A 23416-nucleotide genomic window follows, 5' to 3' on the forward strand; every position below is an offset into this window, starting at 1 on the left:
CTGTACTGGGAGCACACATATTTATACTCCGCCTACTGGGCGGAACTAGCAGGCAGGGATCTACCCCCATGGCGACTCTGGCGGCGGCTTGGTCTTCGGTGACTCCGGGAGCGTGGCAAAATCCTCTTCATCCCCGGGAGTGAGCAAGGGGAGGACGGATTGTCCTGGAACGGGGGCTGCGGTGGGGTGCGCCGGGGAGGGGAGGGTGGCACCGGGGCAGGGGGTTGTGTGTGTGTGGAACTAGCTGATGCCAGGGCCCTGAGGGAGACTGTGTCTTGGCAGCTGTCGGAGTATGCTATGTAGGCGTACTGCGGGTTGGTGTGAAGTAGCTGTACCCTCTCAACCAACGGTTCCGCTTTGTGGAGACGGACGTGTCCTGGGGCTGCCAGCCATGTCAGGTGCGAAACCCCGGAGGTGGACTTCCTAGGGAAGGCAAAGAGACGTTCATGGGGGGTTTCATTAGTTACGGTGCACAGGAGCGACCGAATGGAGTGGAGTGCGTCGGGGAGGACCTCCTGCCAGTTGGAGGCTGAGAGATTTCTGGACCGTAGGGCCAGCTGGACGGCCCTCCAGACCGTCCCATTCTCCCTCTCCACCTGCCCGTTTCCCCGGGGGTTGTAGCTTGTCATCCAGCTCGAGGCAATGCCCCTGTTGAGCAGGTACTGGCGCAGCTCATCGCTTATGAATGAGAATCCCCGGCCGCTGTGGACGTAGGCGGGGAAGCCGAACAGAGCGAAGGTGGTGTTGAGGGCTTTGATGACGGTGGCAGACGTCATGTCGGGCCATGGGACGGCAAAGGGGTGTGGTGGTATGTATTAGGGGTAATACGGTACACCACGTGTCGACAAGCTATTGGTGGAGGGATGCCAGGTCCTGATAGGATCTGCCACCTACTGGACTCCACCCAGAAATGCGGTATAAGAACCCAGTTTTTCCCTCCATTTCCCTCAGTAGTTGCATTCTGTAACCACGCTGCTGGGGATAAAGTTCTGCTTAATAAAGCCTTCAATTGACTTTACCTCAACCTGCCTCGCGTCATATTGACGGTGCGACAAGGGGAATCGGGAATATTCATCGACCACACTGAGAAAGTACGTGTTGTGGTTGGTGGAGGGGAGGGGCCCTTTGAATTCCACGCTGAAGTGTTTAAAGGGGCGGGAGGCCTTCACCAGGCGCACACGGTCTGGCCGGTAGAAGTGCGGTTTACACTCGGCGCAGACCTCGCAGTCTCTGGTGATCGCCCTGACTTCCTCGATGGAGTAGAGCAGGTTGCGGGCCTTGATGAAGAGGTACAAACATGTGACTCCCGGGTGACAGAGGTTGTCGTGCAGGGTCCGGAGTTGGGCCACTTGTGCGCTGGCAGATGTACCTCGGGATAGGGCATCGGGGGGCTCATTGAGCTTGCCGGGGCGATACAAAATCTCGTAATTGTAGTTGGAGAGTGTGGCGCACAAAGACTCCGTGAGACGAATAGAGTGAAGTCGGTGAGGCTTTATTAAGCGTGTCTGTTCCCCAGCAGCCCGATAGTAAACTGGCCTGCGGGGGAAGGCACCGGCTTCTTATACTTCGCCTTCAGGGCGGAGTATGAGGTCAACGGCCAACCAGGACCCGGGATCTGTCAGCCAATGACATTAGGGCTTCCAGTCCCACATGACCCCCAATACATACTACCACAGAGAGCTCGATACTCCACCTCACGATTTTATCATTTTTGCTCTTGCCCCGCTGTGTGTTATTAAACATGAAGGCAACCGCCCGTTGGTCAGTGAGGAGAGTGAATCTCCTGCCGGCCAGGTAATGCCTCCAATGCTGCACAGCTTCAACGATGGCTTGGGCCTCTTTTTCGACGGAGGAGTGCCGAATTTCGGAGGCATGAAGGGTGCGGGAAAAGAATGCCACGGGGCTGCCTGCCTGGTTGAGGGTGGCGGCCTGAGCGACGTCTGATGCATCGCTCTCGACTTGGAAGGGGAGCATCTCGTCGACCACGTGCATCGCGGCCTTGGCAATGTCGCCCTTGATACGGTTAAAGGCTTGCTGAGCCTCGGCCGTCAGAGGAAAAACATTGGATTGAATGAGTGGGTGGGCCTTGTCCGCATTGTTTGGGACCCACTGGGCGTAATACGAAATAACCCCAGGCAATGTTTGAGGGCCTTGGGGCAGTGGGGGAGGGGGAGTTCTATGAGGGGGCGCATGCGATCAGGGTCGGGCCCCAGAACTCCGTTCTGGACCACATAGCCAAGGATAGCTAAGCAGTTCGTGCTGAACACGCACTTCTCCTTGTTATACGTGAGGTTGAGGAGGGTGGCGGTGTGGAGAAATTTGGCAAGGTTGGCGTCATGGTCCTGCTGGTCGTGGCCGCAGATGGTGACGTTGTCCAGGTACGGGAAAGTGGCCCGCAGCCCGTACCGGTCAACCATTCGGTCCATCTCCCGTTGGAAGACCGAGAACCCGTTGGTGACGCTGAAGGGAACCCTAAGAAAGTGGTAAAGGCGGCCGTCTGCCTCAAACGCAGTGTATGGGCGGCCCGCCTTGCGGATGGGGAGCTGGTGGTGGGCCAATTTCAGGTCTACCGTCGAGAAGACACGGTACTGTGCAATCTGATTGACCATATCAGATATGCGTGGGAGGGGGTACGCGTCGAACTGCGTGTACCGATTGATGGTCTAACTGTAGTCAACGACCATCCTGTTTTTCTCCCCAGTTTTGACCACTACAACTTGGGCTCCCCAGGGGTTGTTGCTGGCCTCGAAGATGCCTTCCCGAAGCAGCCGCTGGACTTCAGACCTGATGAAGGTCCTGTCCTGGGTGCTGTACCGTCTGCTCCTGGTGACGAAGGATTTGCAATTCGGGGTTAGATTTGCAAAAAGGGAAGGTGGGTCGACCTTAAGGGTCGCGAGGCCGCACACAGTAAGGGGTGGTAGGGGCCCGCCGAATTTCAGGGTTAGGCTCTGGAGGTTGCACTGGAAGTTCAGGCCGAGTAGCAAGGCAGCGCAGAGGTTAGGGAGGATGTAGAGGCGGAAGCGGCTGAACTCCACGCCCTGGACAGTGAGAGTGGCGATGCTGTACCCCCGGATCGCCACGGAGTGGGACCCGGCGCCAGGGAGATTCTCTGGTTAGCGGGGTGTACCGCGAGGGAGCAGCGCCTTACCATATCGGGGTGAGTGAAGCTCTCAGTGCCCCCGGAGTCCAGCAGGCAGGAGATCCCGTGCCCATCGATCTTCACTTTAGTTGAAGCAGTCGCGAGGTTGTGTGGTCGAGACTGGTCAATCGTGACCGAGGTGAGACGCGGCTGGTCGTTGGCGGTTGCAGGAGATGAGCGGCTGGATGAGGTGCCTGACGGGCATGGATCCTGAGTCGGGTAAGATGGCGGCGCCCACGGGCCGCACGTGTCGTGGGGGAAGCAAGATGGCAGCACCCGTTGGTCCTGGGAGGAACAAGATGGCGGCGCCCACGGGCCGCACTTGGTCCTCGGAGGGGAAGATGGCAGCGTCCACTGGCTGCATGTGGAGGGTGCCGGGACAATAGCGGCGATTGAGCGGGCCTGGCACACTGCAGCAAAATGTCCCTTCTTGCCACAGGCCTTGCAGAGGGCGCTTCGCTCCGGGCAGCGCTGTCGGGGTGTTTTGACTGCCCACAGAAGTAGCATTTGGGCCCTCCGGGGTTAGTTGGCTGCCGCGCGGCACAGGCATGGGATTGGCTGAGGACGGTCGTTGATGGAGTCCACTGCGGAGTCCACGATGCACAGGGGGGGGTGGGCCGCGCAGTCGGGGGCATAGGCTTGAATGTTGCGTGATGCGGCCGTAAGTGAAAGTGCTTGTTTTTTGGTTGCCGCAAGATCGAGTGTGGGCCCCTCTAAGAGGCGCTGGCAGATGTAGTCAGGCCTTATGCCCGGAACAAATGTGTCTCTCATTAGCAAATTGGAGTGTTCCGTGGTTGTAGCACCATCGATCCTCGGCATTCATGGTGTACCGTATTACCCCTGATACATACCACCACAGTGGTCGAAACGGCCTGACAGTCACAGTCTCTAACTCGGGGGAGCAGATGCGCCAGAGATCTTCCACCGACTCACCGGGAAGTTGACGTCGCGTGGAGAGGAGGAGCCTGGCGTAGAGTGTTAGTCCACTGAGCGTAGTTTTCCTTCAGTAGCGCCATGGCCTCTGCGTCGGTCGGTGCGTCCTGGACATATGGAAAGATGTTGGAGCTCAGTCGCGTGTAAAGGATCTGGAGCTTCTGTGCGTCTGGAATTTCGTCTGGCGCAGACCCGATGTACATTTCAAAACAGGCTAGCCAATGTTCAAAGTCCTTTTTGGCGTTGTCTGCTTGCGGATGCAGCTGCAGGCGGTCCGGCTTGATGCGGAGATCCATCTTCTGAAAAACTCAGTGTAATAAATTGATGCACGATCAATTACTCAAAGTAGGATGTAATCGAGGCTTTATTACACTGAGATGTGTGGCCTCCTACAGCAGCTAACGAAATGACTGCTGTACTGGGAGCACACATATTTATACTCCGCCTACTGGACGGAACCAGCAGGCAGGGATCTACCCCTGTACCTGTAGTACATGGGCCTTACCGTAAAGCACCTATAATCAACATCCTATATATACATCAGTGGTGACTACTACACATAGCCAATTGGAGATGTCCCAAAGGCTACGGGTACAGAAGATAGCACTGGTAATGGGTGGCACTGAGGCCAACACTGCAGTGGAAAGCCTGGAGCACAATGTCAGCACCGTGAATGGTGGTGTCCAAGGCGTTGCTCAGTCTGTGACTGCCATGGCTGAGTGCCTCAACTGTATGACTCATTCACTGGAGAACGTTTCCCTGATGCAGGTGGACCTTGCCGAGACACTGCGGAGCATGTCCCAGTCTCAGGTGGGCAATGCCGAGGCACTTCAGAGCATTTCTCAGTCACTGGGGACCTTATCCCAGCCACAAGTGCACCTTGCTGGGTCCCAGGTGCAGGTGGACATTGACGAGGCACTGCAGAGCATGGCCTGTTCACAGAGGGGCATCGCTGAGGGCATCAACATCGTGGTGCAGACAATGGGGAGCCCCCAGATTCACAGTACCAGACAGGGGCCTCTGGAGCTCAATCCAGCTGCCCCTCCATCCCAAGATGACCCCCAGGGTCTGACATGCACCGACCAGGAGGAGGGAGTGCTGGAGGCGACCCAGAGCCGTCCTACGGGGAGGCGACAGCGGTCAGTGGCTCTCCCGAGTCGTCCCCTCCAGACAGTAGCGCATCTCAGGGTCAGCATGGTGGCCGGGGCTCTCTGTCTCCAGGCACTCCAAAGGACGCCTGCCAGGGGCATCGAAGGACAACAGGGGGCAGTAAGCAGCAGGCTGCCTCCACCCCTGATATGCATCCTGGGGACATGCCGAGACGTAATGGCAGAGCACGGATGGCTAGGAAGATCAAAGAACATTGTGGGGGGGGGGGGGGAGCGGGGGGGGGGGGGGGGAGGTGCAGGTGAGGGGGGGGTGGGCAGCACCATCAGCAGTCAGGAACAGTTAGGTTCAAGATTGTGCACCATTTAAGTACTGTACACCCGAGACGTGAAGCATTTGTCATGTTATTCTGTTCTGCAGGCTGTCCAGCACTCCCTTCCCCAGTTGGCCTTCCACCCTCCTCCGGCCATAGCCCCCCAGGCACGGTGATCTTGGATCTTCCCCTCCAATGCCAAGGCATACCATGTGCAGGTGATGGGTTTGACTTCACGGATGCATTTGTGGGCTGTTGGCTGTGAGATGCCACACAGGTCCCCGTTCGAGCTCTGGAATGAACCCGAGGCATAAATGGTCAGGGCTGCAGTGACTTGACGGCCACCGGGAGCGGGCGTCCTCCTCCTCTTCCTCCACATAGTGCCAAGTCCGCAAGGACATGGCACAGGTGCCGTACCATCCCGTCGATGAGGCGGAGCCTCCTGTGGCGCATGCTGTCCGACATCTCTTCAAATGACCAGCGACGCCTGTGCATCTTTGGCCATCGCTGGCCTCCCTCTCTGGGTCCCTCCCTGGCCTGATGGGAGTGGGTGTGGGGTGGGGCCCTGCACCTGGGCCACCACCTTGAGCCTCTGCTGCCGTTGCTGTCGCCGCCTTCTCCTGAGCCTGGCCGCCTGGACTGCCAACGCCACCATGAGGGCAGCTGCTGCAGCGTCCACAATATCATCCATCATGTGATATCTGTAAAGAATTCGAGAGGCTGTGATACCGACAATCATTTATGACTTCCACCCTGTTACCCTCTAATCCCCTAGCCACCCTTTCATTCCCTACTATTTCTCAGGATGCCAGTCCGTGAGAAGGGTGACCCTGCCCGGCACAGGCATCCCCGGCCACAGCAGGGACCCCTGGGCACTGAATCTCAGACCCGAGACACCAAACCCTCGCCAGGAACGGAACTGGGACTGGGCCAGTGTCCCCAGTGCTGCGGCCCAGCTCTATGGTGTATGGTTGTTGGCTGCTGCTCCTGAGGTTGTGCAGCCTTTAATGTTCAGGTAATGTGTCCAGGTCACAAAGTCTGAAGTAACACCTGCATGCGACATGGCATGCCTACCCACGGGTATCCACGTGTGAGCTGTGAAGTGCTCCTATTACTGACATTGCCAATTCCCGATTGGCGATATCCTTTGGCTGTGCGGCCAGAGGCCGGCACGGTGGGTGCGGGTTAGAGTGACCTGCATCAGACTATCACGGATGAGTCTGAATTGGAGGTGTTGGGGGGATGGACAGGCAGAAGCTGAGTTCGCCCCTGGTAGGGGTATACCCAATCCGGGGGGGTGGCATGTCAGACCCACGGGCGTTAAGCCCCCTGCCCCCCAGCCCAGGGGCAACACCCCACCAGTGGCAGCTAACACCCCTGATGGGTCTTGACCACCTCCCCCGCCCTGCACTGGAGACAGCCCAGTGGCCCCTGGGCTGAGTGCCCATTTACCAAGATAGCTATCCATCGCCATAGCAGCCATTTTGATAGCTTCACAATTTTAAATAGGTGTGCTAAACGGCGCCCACGTGACTGCAGTTAGATCCCGGGTGGCCGTTAGATAGAGGCTCCTTCCTGCTAATCGGATGAAGATTGGCTTCAATTGGTGATTATTGGTTTCTCGCCACATTGTGGCATGATCCTGATCTCGCAATGGGAGCGGGCCAGTTAGATCGGAAACGGATTGGCGCCTGGTACGCTTCCCTATTAATAATAATAATAATAATAATACTAATAATTGCTTATTGTCACAAGTTGGCTTCAATGAAGTTACTGTGAAAAGCCCGTAGTTGCCACATTCCGGTGCCTGTTCGGGGAGGCCGGTACGGGAATTGAACCCGCGCTGCTGCCTTATTCTGCATTACAAGCCAGCTGTTTAGCCAACTGTGCTAAACCAGCCCCGATTTCAGACTCCCCCACGATATAATTGTTTATCCTCCTCCATTATTTCATTTGCCCTGAAGAAGTAATGGAATTGCTCAATATATTGACTCCAATCTTCGACCCCCTGGTCGAATGGACCTATCTTCCCAATCACGAACATTTTTCACTCATTGTTCTCTGGTATTGTCGACCTTTTCCAACTCTGGCGTGTCTTGGAGGCTTTCCACCCCTCCACGAATTTGACGACTGTGACTTGGGGTGGATCAAGTTTATACTTGTCACCAATGTGGTGTCTCAAGACAATACCAGGTAGATAGTAAGTGTTTATTGGCAACTAACAAGGGTAACTCATGTACAGGCACCAAGTCTGTAAGTGTTAACACGCTGACTCACGGGTTCACTCTGACAAGAACCCCATTCCTTGGGACCCGTACTAATCCCTCATGGGTTGGGGCTTGCCCTTCCAGTTTGTGGGGGTAGTGCAGCATAGTGGTTAGCACAGTAACATAGTGGTTAGCACAGTTGCGTCACAGCTCCAGGGTCCCAGGTTCAATTCCCGGCTTGGGTCATAGTCTGTGTGGAGTTTGCACGTTCTCCCCGTGTGTGCGTGGGTTTCCTCCGGGTGCGCCGGTTTCCTCCCACAGTCCAAAGATGTGCAGGTTAGGTGGATTGGCCATGCTAAATTGCCCTTAGTGTCCAAAAGTGTTGGGTGGGGTTACTGGGTTACGGGAATAGAGTGATAGTGTGGGCTTGCGTTGGGTGCTCTTTCCAATGGCAGGTGCAGACTTGATGGGCCGAATGGCCTCCTTCTGCCTTGTAAATTCTATGATTCTGTGATTCCTCACAGTCGGCACTGAGACAGTCATGTGGACCGTGAGGGCACGACCCTTAAAGGGGTCACGCTACGACAACAAGAACATGGCAGATGGGTATAATGTGGTGAAGTGTGAAGTTATCCACTTCGATCGCTAAAATTAAAAAGAATATTTTTTGAATGTTGAGAGACTGGGTGACGTTTGCATTCAGAGTGGCCTCGGTGCCTTTGTCCATGAATCAAAGAAGGTTAACATGCAGGCAGAGCAAGCAATTTATATGTTAGTTTGTTACAAAGGGGTTGGAATACAAGAATAATAAAGTCTTACTACAAATATCTAGGGCATTGGTGGAAACACAGTGGGAATACTGTATGCAGCTTTGATTTCCTTACCAAAGGAATGACACATTTTCCCTCAAGTGGGTGCAATTAAGGTTCACTGCACTGGTTCATGGGATGAGGAGTTTGTCCTATGAGGAGGGATTGAGTAGACTAGGCCTTATATTCTGAGATAATCTAATTGAAACATATAAAATTCTTCAGGAGCTTGACAAGGTGGATGCTGAAAAAATGTTTCCTCTTGCTGGTGAATTTAGAACACTGGTTCAGCCTCAGAGTAAGTACTGAGGTGAGTAGAAATTGCTTCACTCAAAGGATTGTTAATCTTCAGAATACTCTATACCAAAGTTGTGAATACTTGGGTAGTGAGGGAATTAAGGGAACTAGGGACAGTGCAGGAAAGTGGAGTTAAGTGGAAGGTTAACCATGATCATACTGAAGAGCCTCCTCCATTTTGTTGAACATAACATACTCTGATGTTTATGTATCAGTCTGAGACAGTCTAGACCTGAGTGTAATAAAGTTTCAAGTCTCCACCATCACTTCCTTCTCTTTAACAGAAATGAAATGAGGAACTTGGGCATGTGGTAGGATCAAACTATGTGAGCTATTAAACACATCAATGAGGTTAGATGTTGCTACTCCAAAATTTTCTGGTACTGCTCACTATCTTTTAAGAATCTATACAGTTTTGCTATTCTCTAAACATACTTTACTATGAACAATTACACATTACAGGTGCAAATCAGTGACCCCATTGCCCCCAGTGCGGATCTGGGTACAATAGATGAATCGCGAGGGAGCCCCAAATCGGGCTTCGCACCGGGCGCCGCGCCAATCAGTCACCCTCCCTGGGCGAGATCCTGAACTAAATTTTTTAATGAGCCAGATTCACCGGGGCTCATTGGCCGGGCCTGGGAGATCTCGTCCAGGCACCATTTAGTACTGGACCACACAAACATGAACCAGGCATAACGGCACATGGAGGGGTCTCCTAGGTAATTGAAGACCTCTGGGTGGTTGGGGGCAGGGCAGGATGGCACTCCCCCGGGCACCTTGGCACTGCCAGCCTGGCACCATGGCAGTGCAACTCTGCCACTGCCAGGGTGCCTGGGTGGCACTGGCAGGGTGCCAGGCTGACAGCGCCAGGTGGCAGGTTGACACTGCCAGTGGTCGGGTGGCCTTGCTAGGTAGAGGGTTGTGAAGGCGGTTGTCGTGGCTTCCCCAGGCTGGGGGAAGTGAGTGGGGTCAAATGACATGGGGGGAGGACCTGAAAAGTTGGAGGGGAGAAAGATTGGCGCTGCCACAAAATGGTGCCCTGATCTGAGCTCGCCAGCAGGAAATCCCTCTAAGTGCGGCCTGGAATGCCCCCAAGGCCATAAAAACCCCAGCAAAGTGCCATTGGATAGCTGGGTGTTTCTCGGTACCGCAACCGCTGAGAAACACCCGCTAAATGTGTCTGGGTCCTGGGTTCGCTGAATCGTGCCCTATATGTTCCTTCTGCATAATAGTAATACTGTGCTGCTCCTGGTATAATCATGTTTGATTCTGAATCTGCTACAATATCATGATGATTGATTCTTGTTTCTGCCCAACCTTGGTAGTATATTCTGAAATATCGATTCTTTGTCATTTTGTCAGTGACTTGGATTGCCAAAAATTGATCGCTCCGCATATTAGGAAGTTTCAACCTTTCTTAAAGTCTGATGAGGATTGAGGGAATTCAAATGACCACAAGAACCACAAAACAGCTTCACTGAAGAAATGGACAAGTACACTTGCCTGCCAGAGACATCATAGCATGGTAGGACCCATGGTATACATGGTCCGTGTTGGGGGTGTGACACTCATATTTCCCTTCATCTGTTTTCTGCAGCTTTGTAATGTGTAACAGCGCCGAGTCTCCGTTAATCCTCTGTGTGTAGACCTCATTATTCTGCACCCTCTTCCCATACACGGCATAAGGGAAATCGGAACTAGCTGTGCTGATAATCTGGATTTTCAGTGTTGGCTGAGCTGGTCGAAAGATGGACCACTCGAAGTTCTGCACTTGTGATTGCTGATATCCACTCACATTGCACTGGATAGTTATATGGTATCCTTCAGCCCGGACGAGTGGGCCCCTTTGTGTTTGCACTTGTCTCTGAGCAACACACAGATCTGCATCAAGGTATAAACAAATGCTTTATTTAATATGTATACACCAACCTCTTCTGAAAAGACACACGCCCAACAAAAATAGAAAGAGTAAAGAAACATCAATGCCATTGGGTGAGCAAAGCCAGATTTCTTGTGGAACTAAGGAAGAGTGAAATGAAATGAAAATCGCTTATTGTCACAAGTAGGCTTCAAATGAAGTTACTGTGACAAGCCCCTAGTCACCACATTCCGGCGCCTGTTCGGGGAGGCTGGTACGGGAATTGAACCCGCGCTGCTGGCCTGCCTTGGTCTGCTTTAAAAGCCAGCTATTTAGCCCTGTGCTAAACCATCCCCTTGATGGGTTTGGCCCAGTTGGCTGGACCACTGGTTTGTGAAGCAGAACGAGGCCAACAGAGCGGGTTCAATTCCCGTAATGGCTGAGGTTATTCATGAAGGCCCTGCCTTCTCAACCTTGGCCTCACCTGAGGTGTCGTGATCCTCAGATTAAATCGCCACCAGTCGGAGGGCAGCACGGTGACACAGTGGTTAGCACTGCTGCTTCACGGCGCTGAGGACCGGGGTTCAATCCCGGCTCTGGGTCACTGTCTGTGTGGAGTTTGCGCATTCTCCCCATGTCTGCGTGGGTCTCAACCCACAACCCAAAGGTGTGCAGGGTAGGTGGATTGGCCATGCTAAATTGTCCCTTGATTGGATAAAAAAGAATTGGATACTCTAAATTTATTTTCTCCTTAAAGGGGAAACCTTGATGACGTTCCGTGGGACTTGTCTCGCTCTCAGATGGGCATGGCCGAGTCGCTGCGGAGCTTGTCCCGGTCGCAGGTGGGCATTGCCAAGGTGCTGAAGAGCATGTCCCAGTCACTGAGGAGCACCGCAGAGGGCATAGATACCATGATGCAGACATTGGGGAGCCGCCAGGGCTGGCAGAACCAGATGATGCACGGATAGCCAGGGCTCAAACCAGCTGCCCCTCCATCCCAAAGTGAACCCCAGGGCCCTATGGGCACTGACCGGGAGGAGGGATCGCTGAGTTCTAACCCAGACCCATCCCATGGAGTGGTGGGCACCAGCTCCCCAGGGTTCGACCCCTATCACGAGGAGACATCTCAAGGTCAGCACATGGGACAGGGTGGCACGGCTGTGCATGTGTTGGCCCCAGAGGACGCCCGCCAGGGGCATCGGAGGCCACGGGATGAGGTAGGCATCTGGCTGCCTCCACCTCAGATGTGCATCCTGAGAAACACCTAGATATAGTAGTAGAGCTAGGAGGTCCAGGCACATTGAGGATCACTGAGGGCACCAGGGGAGGGGGGTAGGTAGGAGGTAGGAAGGGGGGGGGTGTTGGAAGTTGTGGGGTGGGGGTTGGCACCACCTGGAGTAGGGTACTGTACAGCACATTCAACTCCTTTTTTCGCAATCTTTATGATGCCTCTGCCACTTTCTTCTGCAATGCACGCTGACCCCTGGCCCCTTTGCCCATCTCTTCAGGCAGCCCGCCCTCCCCGTGACGCTCACCCACACTCTGGCTGTGGACATGGCCCCAGAGCTGTGTCCCATTCCCTGGCAGGTTCAGACAGGGCGTTGGAGGGATACAAGATAGCCTGGAGGGAACTGAAGAAAGGGATTAGGAGAGCTAAGAGAGGGCATGAACAATCTTTGGCGATTAGGATCAAGGAAAACCCCAAGGCCTTTTACACATATGTGAGAAATATGAGAATGACTAGAGCGGGGGTAGGCCCGATCAAGGACAGTAGCGGGAGATTGTGTATGGAGTCTGAAGAGATAGGAGAGGTCTTGAACGAGTATTTTTCTTCTGTATTTACAAATGAGAGGGGCCATATTGTTGGAGAGGACAGTGTGAAACAGACTGGTAAGCTTGAGGAAATACTTGTTCGGAAGGAAGATGTGTTGGGCATTTTGAAAAACTTGAGGATAGACAAGTCCCCCGGGCCTGACGGGATATATCCAAGGATTCTATGGGAAGCAAGAGATGAAATTGCAGAGCCGTTGGCAATGATCTTTTCGTCCTCACTGTCAACAGAGGTGGTACCAGGGGATTGGAGAGTGGCGAATGTCGTACCCCTGTTCAAAAAAGGGAATAGGGATAACCCTGGGAATTACAGGCCAGTTAGTCTTACTTCAGTGGTAGGCAAAGTCATGGAAAGGGTACTGAAGGATAGGATTTCTGAGCATCTGGAAAGACACTACTTGATTAGGGATAGTCAGCACGGATTTGTGAGAGGCCTCCGATGCCCCAAGGATGCCTTACAAGACTTATTGAATTCTTTGAGGAGGTGACCAAGCATGTGGATGAAGGTAAAGCAGTGGATGTAGTAAAGGTAAAGCATGGATTTTAGTAAGGCATTTGATAAGGTTCCCCATGGTAGGCTTATGCAGAAAGTAAGGAGGCATGGGATAGTGGGAAATTTGGCCAGTTTAATAACGAACTGGCTAACCGATAGAAGTCAGAGACTGGTGGTAGATGGCGAATATTCAGCCTGGATTCCAGTTACCAGTGGCGTACCGCAGGGATCAGCTCTGGGTCCTCTGCTGTTTGTGATTTTCATTAATGACTTGGATGAGGGAGTTGAAGGGTGGGTCAGTAAATTTGCAGATGATACGAAGATTGGTGGAGTTGTGGATAGTGAGGAGGGCTGTTGTCGGCTGCAAAGAGACATAGATAGGATGCAGAGCTGGGCTGAGAAGTGGCAGATGGAGTTTAATCCTGAAAAGTGTGAGGTTGTCCATTATGGAAGGACAAATATGAATGCGGAATATAGGGTTAACGGCAGAGTTCTTGGCAATGTGGAGGAGCAGAGAGATCTTGGGGTCTATGCTCATACATCTTTGAAAGTTGCCACTCAAGTGGATAGAGCTGTGAAGAAGGCCTATGGTGTGCTAGCGTTCATTAACAGAGGGATTGAATTTAAGAGCCGAGAGGCGATGATGCAGCTGTACAAAACTTTGGTAAGGCCACATTTGGAGAACTGTGTACAGTTCTGGTCGCCTCATTTTAGGAAGGATGTGGAAGCTTCGGAAAAGGTGCAAAGGAGATTTACCAGGATGTTGCCTGGAATGGAGAGTAGGTCTTACGAGGAAAGGTTGAGGGTGCTAGGCCTTTTCTCATTAGAACGGAGAAGGATGAGGGGCGACTTGATAGTGGTTTATAAGATGATCAGGGGAATAGATAGAGTAGACAGTCAGAGACTTTTCCCCCGGGTGGAACAAACCATTACAAGGGGACATAAATTTAAGGTGAATGGTGGAAGATATAGGGGGGATGTCAGAGGTAGGTTCTTTACCCAGAGAGTAGTGGGGGCATGGAATGCACTGCCTGTGGAAGTAGTTGAGTCGGAAACATTAGGAACCTTCAAGCAGCTATTGGATAGGTACATGGATTTCGGTAAAATGATATAGTGTAGATTTATTTGTTCTTAAGGGCAGCACGGTAGCATTGTGGATAGCACAATTGCTTCACAGCTCCAGGGTCCCAGGTTCGATTCCGGCTTGGGTCACTGTCTGAGTGGAGTCTGCACATCCTCCCCGTGTCTGCGTGGGTTTCCTCCGGGTGCTCCGGTTTCCTCCCACAGTCCAAAGATGTGCAGGTTAGGTGGATTGGCCATGATAAATTGCCCTTAGTGTCCAAAATTGCCCTTAGTGTTGGGTGGAGGTGTTGACAAGGGTAGGGTGCTCTTACCAAGAGCCAGTGCAGACTCAATGGGCCGAATGGCCTCCTTCTGCACTGTAAATTCAATGATAATCTATGATTAATCTAGGACAAAGGTTCGGCACAACATCGTGGGCCGAAGGGCCTGTTCTGTGCTGTATTTCTCTATGTTCTATGTTCGGTGTTGCGTGTGTGGTGTTACCTCCTGCAGTGTTCAAGCATATGTCCAGGCATCAAGGATTGATTGGGATGCTAGGCAATGACTCCCACATGCTACATGGCCCGCCTACCCATGAGAATCCACTTGGCTTCCCACAGAAGCCCTTCCAGAAGGTTCACGTTTTTCAAAAGGAGTACTAATCGGCGCCAGTGTGAACACTAGCTGGCAGGCCGCTGAATGACAGGAGGCTGTAGGGTATGGGGTGGCTCTTGTTCATTGTATGGAAATGGGGCTTAAGTGGTGATAATTGGTTACTCACCACGTTACGGTGAGGTCCCGATTTCGTCTACGGGAGCGGGCTGGTTTAATCACAAACTGTTTGGCGGCTGGCGTGGATCTCATTTTTGGCCTCTCCCGCTATTTACCAGCCTCATTACGCTTGAGCAAGAGCGCAATGAGGCCGGAGAATCATGCCCTATGACTCTATACACATATTCATGCTGGTATCACAGTGTTCAATGCACAAAATGACCTATGTGTAATGCTATCATATAACCAGTATATGTCAGTATATTGTTTAAATGTGGACTGATCTCTGGTTTATATAATCTTAGGAATAATTTTTTTTAAACATACAGTCAAAATATTCTCGAGGTATATCCTGGAATTTTACTTTGATGTTAATATTGACTTTAAGTATTTGTGATCTATCGCACCTATTTCTTTCTTGTTTATTTGAAAAAACGCACCAATTTAGTTTTGTTTTTATGGTGGCACCTACTAGTTTCACAAGCATCCACCTTGCTTTCACCAGCCAATTGCGTACAAGTTCTCAATACATGTAAATATAACGTTGCTGTAAAACTTACTTTTTCATGTTCATTGCTATTAATTGTCTAAAAATATGACTTCCCTTTGAACTACATTTGGTTGATATAGATATATATTTCATTAATTGAGTGCCACAAAGTCATGGCATGACGTTAAGAACAGAAATATATGTTGATAACATTTGGACTGCAGCTCCTTCAAATCTATCGGTTTACACCCATTAAAGTTGAATTGCAGTGGAAATAGTTAAGTGTTAAGCCAAAAGGTTGATGAAAGGCAGCTGATAAGCAAATAAGAAGCACCTACCCCAGCAAAGTGCAATAATTCCACAGTGAAAGATCCAAACAAGTTTAAACATGTTGAGGTGTTTGGAATTTCTCTTCATCCCACTCTCTCCAGTGACTATAGTCTTACAGTAATAGTTTTTGTTTTGAGGAACCTTCACTGGTCAACTAGTTTTACAGAACTTAGAAATGCTCAACAACAGGAAATTTTGCTAATTTTATATATAGTGATTGTGGTAATACCAGATATTGCGGTACCTGAGAGCTGGATGACTATTGGCTAGACAAAGGAGTCTACCATTGGCTGATGTACATAGCTCCGCCCTGAGAGGCGGAGTATAAGAACCGATGTTGTCCCAGCAGCCTTCACATTCTGTATCGAAGCTGCTGGGGAACAGTTCTAGCAGATTAAAGCCTATTAGTTATGACTCACCTTGTCTCGAGAGTAATTGATTGTGCATCAATTTAATCTGCTACAACTTCAGTTGAAAGGATGGACCTCCATATCAAACCGGAGTGCCTTCAGCTCAGCCCCCATGCGGACAACTCTGCTGCTATCTTCAAATATTGGCTGGCGTGTTTTAAGGGCTACCTCGACACGGCCGCCGACACCCCCACGGAAAGACAAAAGATGCACCTTCAACGTTCGCGGGTCAGCCCTGGGATCTACCCTCTGATCGAGGAGCCGGAGAATAATACGGCAGCAATCGAGCTGCTAGAAGGACACTATATCCGCCCTGTGAACCAGGTCTACGCTCGTCACCTGCTGGCAACTAGGAGGCAAAGCCCTGAAGAAACGTTGGAAGACTTCTACCGGGCACTGCTGGTGCTGGGCCAAAACTATGGCTGCCCGCCAGTTTCGGGGAATGAGCACACGGAACTTTTGATCAGGGATGCTTTTGTGGCAGGTATGACTTCCCCCGATATCCGCCGAAGGCTCCTAGAATTGGACACTCTGGGATTTGCTGAGGCACGGGCCCTGGCGGGGTCCATGGATGTTGCGTATAACAACGCGCTGGCTTTTGCTCCCGGATGCGCGGCGGCCCCCTGGGCTGCGTGGCACCCCGTTGCGGCAGCCCCTCAGACCTTCTCTCTGACCCCGCAAGCCTGCACGGCGAGATGGCCCGCTACCGCCACCGGACAACGCTGTTTCTTCTGCGGGCAGGCAAATCATCCCCGCCCGCGCTGCCCGGCCTGCACCGCCACCTGCAAAGAGTGCGGCAAGAAGGGCCACTATGCCGGGGTCTGCCAGGCCCGCGCCGTGGCCACGGTCTCCAGCGACTATCGGCAACCCCCTTTTCAGGCCCCGTCCGTCCAGCGCCCACCGCCACCCCCCTACCCTCAGGCCGCGTGCGACCCGCGGGCGTGGCCATTTTGCCCCCCCCCCCGGCCACCACTCTGGACGGATAGGCGCCGCCATTTTGTCCCTCGCCGCCGCCATCTTCTTCATCCCGGACTCCATGTGCGACCCATGGCTGACGCCATCTTGGATGGGGCCCCCTGCGCAGCCGACTACATACTGCCCGACCAGAACTCTCCATTACTGCAGCTGGCCTCGGTGACTCTGGACCAGAGTTGGCCCCGGACGCTTGCGAAAGCTACAACGACGACCTCCATCAATGGTGGCCAAGCACGTCGTGCTTGATCGAATCTGGGAGCACGGAAAGCTTTGTTCACCCCGACACGGTAAGGCGCTGTTCTCTTGTCACCCATCCCGTAAACCAAAGGATCTCCCTGGCCTCCGGGTCACACGTGGTGGAGATAAAGGGGTTCTGCCTTGCGAACCTCACTGTCCAAGGCAGGAGATTCAACAATTTCCGCCTATACGTCTTGCCGCACCTCTGCGCAGCCACCCTCCTTGGGCTGGATTTCCAGTGCCATCTGCAAAGCCTGACTTTTAAATTTGGCGTCCCTATACCCCCCCGTACTGTCTGCGGCCTCACGACCCTTAAGGTCGACCCGCCTTCCCTGTTTGCGAACCTCACCCCGGATTGCAAACCCGTCGCCTCAGGAGCAGACGGTACAGTGCCCAGGACCAGACCTTTATCAGGTTGGAGGTCCAAAGGCTGCTGAGGGAAGGGGTCATCGAAGTGAGCAACAGCCCCTGGAGGGCTCAAGTAGTGGTGGTAAAGACCGGGGAGAAACATAAGATGGTCATTGACTACAGGCAGACCATCAACAGGTTTACGCAGCTGGATGCGTACCCTCTCCCCTGCATATCCAACCTGGTGAACAGGATTGCGCAATACAAGGTTTTCTCAAGTCTGCCTACCACCAGCTACCCCTCCATAATGGTGACCGCTAGTACATTGCCTATCACTTTTTAAGGGTTCCATTCGGTGTCACGAACGGGGTCTCGGTCTTCCAATGTGAGATGGACCGAATGGTTGACCGGTACGGCTTTCGTGCAATGTTCCCGTACCTTGATAACATCACCATCTGCGGCCATGACCAGCAGGACCACGACACCAAACTCCGAAAATTTCTCCAGACCGCGAATATCCTTAATCTGATTTACAATAAGGATAAATGCGTGTTTAGCACTGACCGTCTAGCTATTCTAGGCTACGTTGTGCGAAGTGGAGTCATAGGCCCCGACCCTGAGTGCATGTGCCCCCTCATGGAGTTACCCCTCCCTCACTGCCCCAAGGCCCTGAAGCGCTGCCTCGGGTTTTTCAGTTATTATGCGCAGTGGGTCCCCAACTACGCAGACAAGGCTCGACCCCTGATCCAGTCCACAACCTTCCCCCTGTCGACGGAGGCCCGCCAGGCCTCCAGCCGCATCAAAGCAGACATTGCAAAAGCCACAATGCGCACCATCGCCGAGCCCCTCCCCTTCCAGGTCGAGAGCGACGCGTCCGACATAGCTCTGGCGGCCACCCTCAAACAAACGGGCAGGCCCGTGGCTTTCTTCTCCCGCACCCTCCATGCTTCCGAAATTCGGCACTCCTCGGTCGAAGAGGAGGCCCAGGCCATAGTAGAAGCTGTGCGACATTGGAGGCATTACCAGGCCGGCAGGAGATTCACTCTCCTCACGGACCAACGGTCGGTTGCCTTCATGTCCGATAATGAACAGCGGGGCAAGATTAAGAACGACAAGATCTTGCGGTGGAGGATAGAACTCTCCACCTACAATTACGAGATCATGTACCGTTCCGGGAAGCTGAACGAGCCTCCTGATGCCCTGTCCCGCGGCACTTGTGCCACTGCACAAGTGGACCGCCTCCGAAACCTCCACGAGGACCTCTGGCACCCGGGAGTCACTTGTTTCTTTCATTTTATCAAGACCCGCAACCTGCCCTACTCCATCGAGGAGGTCAGGACAGTCACCAGGGACTGCCAAATCTGCGCGGAGTGCAAACCGCACTTCTACCGACCAGAGAGGGCACACCTGATAAAGGCTTCCCGTCCCTTTGAACGCCTCAGCATGGATTTCAAAGGCTCCCTCCCCTCCACCGACCGCAACACGTACTTCCTTAACGTGATTGACGAGTACTCCCAGTTCCCGTTCGCCATCCCCTGCCCAGACATGACCGCAACCACCGTCATCAAGGCCCTCCAGGGTATCTTTACACTATTTGGTTTCCCCGCATACATTCACAGTGATAGGGGGTCCTCCTTTATGAGTGACGAACTCCGTCGATTCCTGCTCAGCAAGGGCATCGCCTCGAGCAGGACGACCAGTTACAAGCCCCGGGGAAACGGGCAGGTTGAGAGGGAGAATGGCACTGTCTGGAAGACCGTCCTGCTGGCCCTACGGTCAAGGAATCTACCAGTCTCCCGCTGGCAGGAAGTCCTCCCGGTGGCCCTTCACTCCATCCGGTCGCTGCTCTGTACTACCACAAATCCGACACCTCATGAACGTCTCCTTGTTTTCCCCAGGAAGTCCTCCTCCGGGACCTCGCTCCCAACCTGGCTAGCGACACCCGGACCCATCCTGCTTCGGAGACATGTGAGGGTGCACAAGTCGGACCCGTTTGTCGAGAGGGTCCACCTGCTGCACGCCAACCCCCAGTACGCCTATGTAGCGTTCCCTGATGGCCGCCAAGACACGGTCTCCCTTCGGGACCTGGCGCCCGCCGGAGCCCCACGCGCACCCTGCACCAGTGACCCCACCCCCGCAGCACCTGACGGGAGGGTCAGTACTCCCGCCGCCCCTGCCTAGGCCCGAACAAGCCCCAACGCCCCCTACAGGCGCCCCCCCACCGCACACCTTTCACCCCAACAGCGCCGCCTAGGGGTGACAAAGCTGCCTGGGAGGACGACACCACATTCCCGGAGTTGCAACCGCCGGGACCCCATCAGGATCACCGCCGAAGCCCAGGCGCTCCAGAAGGACGACCAGGCCACCCGATCGACTGATTGCTGCACCATGAACACTTTGCTATTACCCTCGACATCACGATACCTCCATACCTGGTCCTACCTTGCGAAAGGTGACCATTAACGCTGGCCATCACCCCGCCGGGCCCTTTTGTAACAGGAGGTGAATGTGGTAATACAAGGTATTGTGGTACCTGAGAGGTGGATGACCATTGGCTGGACCCAGGAGTCTACCATTGGCTGATGTACATAGCTCCGCCCTGAGAGGTGGAGTATAAGAACCAATGCCGTCCCAGCAGCCTTCACATTCTGTATCGAAGCTGCTGGGAAACAGTTCTAGCAGATTAAAGCCTATTAGTTATGATTCACCATGTCTCGAGAGTAATTGATTGCGCATCAGTGATTAAAGGGGTGAAATTTTCCGTCACGTGGACTACGAGAGGAGTCTTGGATTTGGATTTGGATTTATTGTCACATGTACCAAGTTACAATGAAAAGTATTGTTCTGTGTACAGTCCACGCCGATCGTTCCATACATGAAAAACATAGGACATACATAAATACGCAATGTAAATACATAGACACAGAAGCATAAGGAGTGTGGTACTACTCAGTAGAGAAGATGCACGGTGAGGTCAGTTCAGTCCATAAGAGGGTCTGGTAACTACTGGGAAGAAGCTGTTTTTGAATCTGTTAGTGCGTGTCCTCTGACCTTTGTATCTCCTGCCCGATGGAAGAGGTTGGAAGTTTGAATAACCCGGGTGAGAGGGGTCTTTGATTATGCTGCTCACTTTCCCAAGACAGCAGGAGATGTCGACAGAGTCAATGGATGGAAGGCGGGTTCGTGTGATGGACTGAGCTGTGTTCACGACTTACTGTCATTTCTTACGGCCTTGGGCCAAGCAGTTGTCATCCCAGGCTGTGATGCAGCCAAATTGGATGCTTTCTATGGTTCATCTGTAAAAATTGGCAAGAGTCAATGTGGGCATGCTAAATTTCCTTAGTTTCCTGAGGAAGTATAGAATTATAGAATCTATAGTGCAGAAAGAGGCATTTGGCCCATCGAGTCTGCACCGACCCTTGGAAATGGCACCCTACTTAAGCCCTCCATCCTATACCCGTAACCCAGTAACCTCACCTAACCTTTTGGACACTAAGGGGCATTTAACATGGCCAATCCACCTAACAATCCACCAGCAGCTATTGGGCGGCACGGTGTCATAGTGGTTAGCACTGCTGCCTCAGCGGCAGAGACTCGGGTTCAATACCAGCCTTGGGTTACTGTCTGTGTGGAGTTTGTTAGTTCTCCCCATGTCTACATGGGTTTCCTCCCACAGTCCAAAAGTGTGCAGGTTAGGTGGATTGGACATGCTAAATTACCCCTTAGTGTCCAAAAGGTTAGGTGGGGTATTGGATTACGGAGAGAAGGTGGGGCCATGGCCTAGATAGGGTGCTCTTTCAGAGGGTCGATGCAGAATTAATGGGCTGAATGTCCTCCTTCTGCACTGTAGTGACTCTATGATTCTATGTGGATGAGTGCAGGCAAGTGCTAGCAGCCGCATCTGGATTAGACTAGAGCCCAGCCTTGCATTAATGTCATGACTGTACTTGTTGAGGTGTGTAAAACCTTTCAGCTGTGATATGTAAGTGTCTTCAGGAAATTTGGCATATGCATCTTGGCTGTTGTGCCTTCACAGATCGATCCATCTGAGCTTTGTGCTTTTTTATGAGAGGGACAAATGACCATCGGAACCCAATCAAAATATGGCCCCAAGGCGGAATGGATTCTCACAAGGATGTGCACCATGTGGTAAGGTGCTCAAATCCTTTAATTGGCATTTGAGTGTTCCTAATATGTTTCAGTTGAATGTGGGAATTAGTAAGATGCCCCATCAATTGGCCCAAAGGTGCAGTCGTCGAGTCCTCCGATAGTCCCATAGACACCTCCCCGGGTGATTTGTGTTCATTTTCAAGTCATGCTAGCAGAATGGCAGAGATAAGGGGTGGGATTCTCCCGAATCCTCACGATGGCCCGACACCAGCGTAAAAAACGGCGCGAACCACTCAGGCGCGGGCCGACCGGAAGTTGCAGAATCCACTGTACTTCCAGGGGCTAGGCCGGCGCGAGTTAACGCATGCGCAGAACCGGCGGGGTGGTTCCGCGCATGCGCAGACTGGCCGGCCTATTCTAGCGCATGTGCAGGGGGGTGTCTTCTCCGTGCCGGCCATGGCGGAGCCCTACAGAGGCTGATGCGGAAGGAAGAAGTGCCCCCACAGCACAGTCCCGCCTGCAATGGGTGGGCCCCGATCGTGGCCCTGGCCACCGTGCCCCCCCCCCCGAGGACCGCACCAGCCGGCCTACAAGCCAGGTCCCGCTGTGTGGGACCATGTCCAATCCACGCCGGTGGGACTGGCCAGAAACCTCTCGGCCCATCGGGGTCCGCAGAATTGCCGGGGGGGGCCGCTACCAACGGCCCCCGACTGGCGTGGCGTGATCCCTGCCCTTGCCCGAAAACGGGCGCCGGAGAATACGACAGCCGGCGTCGGAGCGGCAGGGCGGGATTCACGCCGCCCCCCCTGCTGGGTCGCAGTATCCCGCCCAAGATTTTATTATGAGACCAGCTTCCAACCCCTGAGATCGTCAAATTCCCTCCCATCATTATCTGTGTCGAAAGTCGTACTGAATCATCAACTCTTTCCATCTCTCAAACTGAGGCAATAAGGAGAGAGGGAAAGCATCTGTCTAGCTAATTAAACCATGTTGTCAAGAGGATTGTCAGCGACCATATTCATCAGTGAAGCTATTACTCAGATGCTTCCAATTTTTACTTCGATAGAACTTTGAATATCCAGATAAGAATGATAGAAATATCCCATTAATATTCTACAAAACCTCTGAATTGTCATACTAATCTAATCATCTGTTGTTAATATTCTCTAAAACATCTGAACATAAATGTCTGAGCATCAGTTATAAATATTCAATCACATGCATTATTGGTATAAGTTGTAATAATAACTCTGCTCATCAAATATTAGTGTTCAAAGTTTCCTACACTACAATGTAATTTCATTAGCCAGAATGCCCTTGGGAACACCCCGAGGTTGAAAAGGTGCTATGCAAATTGAAGTTCTTTCTTTCTCCTATATCTGGATGATGGAGGATATTTTTTAAAACAGACAGAAGCATAGATTTCCGACAGTGCAGGAGGAGGCCATTCAGCCCATCAGGTCTATACCAACCCTCTGAAAGAGCACCCCATCCCCACAACCCCACGTAACATTTGGACACTAAGGGGGAATTTACCATGGCCAACCCACCTAACCTGCACATCTTTGGACTGTGGGAGGAAACCGGAGCACCCGGAGCAAACCTGCACACTCACGGGGAGTAAGTGCAAACTCCAAACAGACAGTGACCCAAGGCTGGAATTGAAGCTGGGTCCCTGGCGCTGTGAGGCAGCA

At 52.7% G+C, this 23416-nt stretch overlaps 1 protein-coding gene across 1 annotated transcript in view; it reads right to left on the reverse strand.

Moving 5' to 3' along the window:
* The window catches only part of LOC140428864 (immunoglobulin superfamily member 3-like), a 54450-nt gene extending 34378 nt beyond the window's left edge, over positions 1–20072 (reverse strand). Inside the window, exons 1-2 of the mRNA XM_072515518.1 lie at positions 20045–20072; positions 10312–10689 (exon numbers count right to left, since the gene is read on the reverse strand). Coding sequence (XP_072371619.1) covers positions 10312–10689; positions 20045–20072 — 406 coding nt within the window. The remainder of the gene's footprint in view (positions 1–10311; positions 10690–20044) is intronic.
* Positions 20073–23416: the final 3344 nt, after the last annotated feature.

The sequence above is a fragment of the Scyliorhinus torazame genome, chromosome 8 (assembly GCF_047496885.1).
Source record: "Scyliorhinus torazame isolate Kashiwa2021f chromosome 8, sScyTor2.1, whole genome shotgun sequence".
In the NCBI taxonomy this organism is placed as follows: Eukaryota; Metazoa; Chordata; class Chondrichthyes; order Carcharhiniformes; family Scyliorhinidae; genus Scyliorhinus; species Scyliorhinus torazame.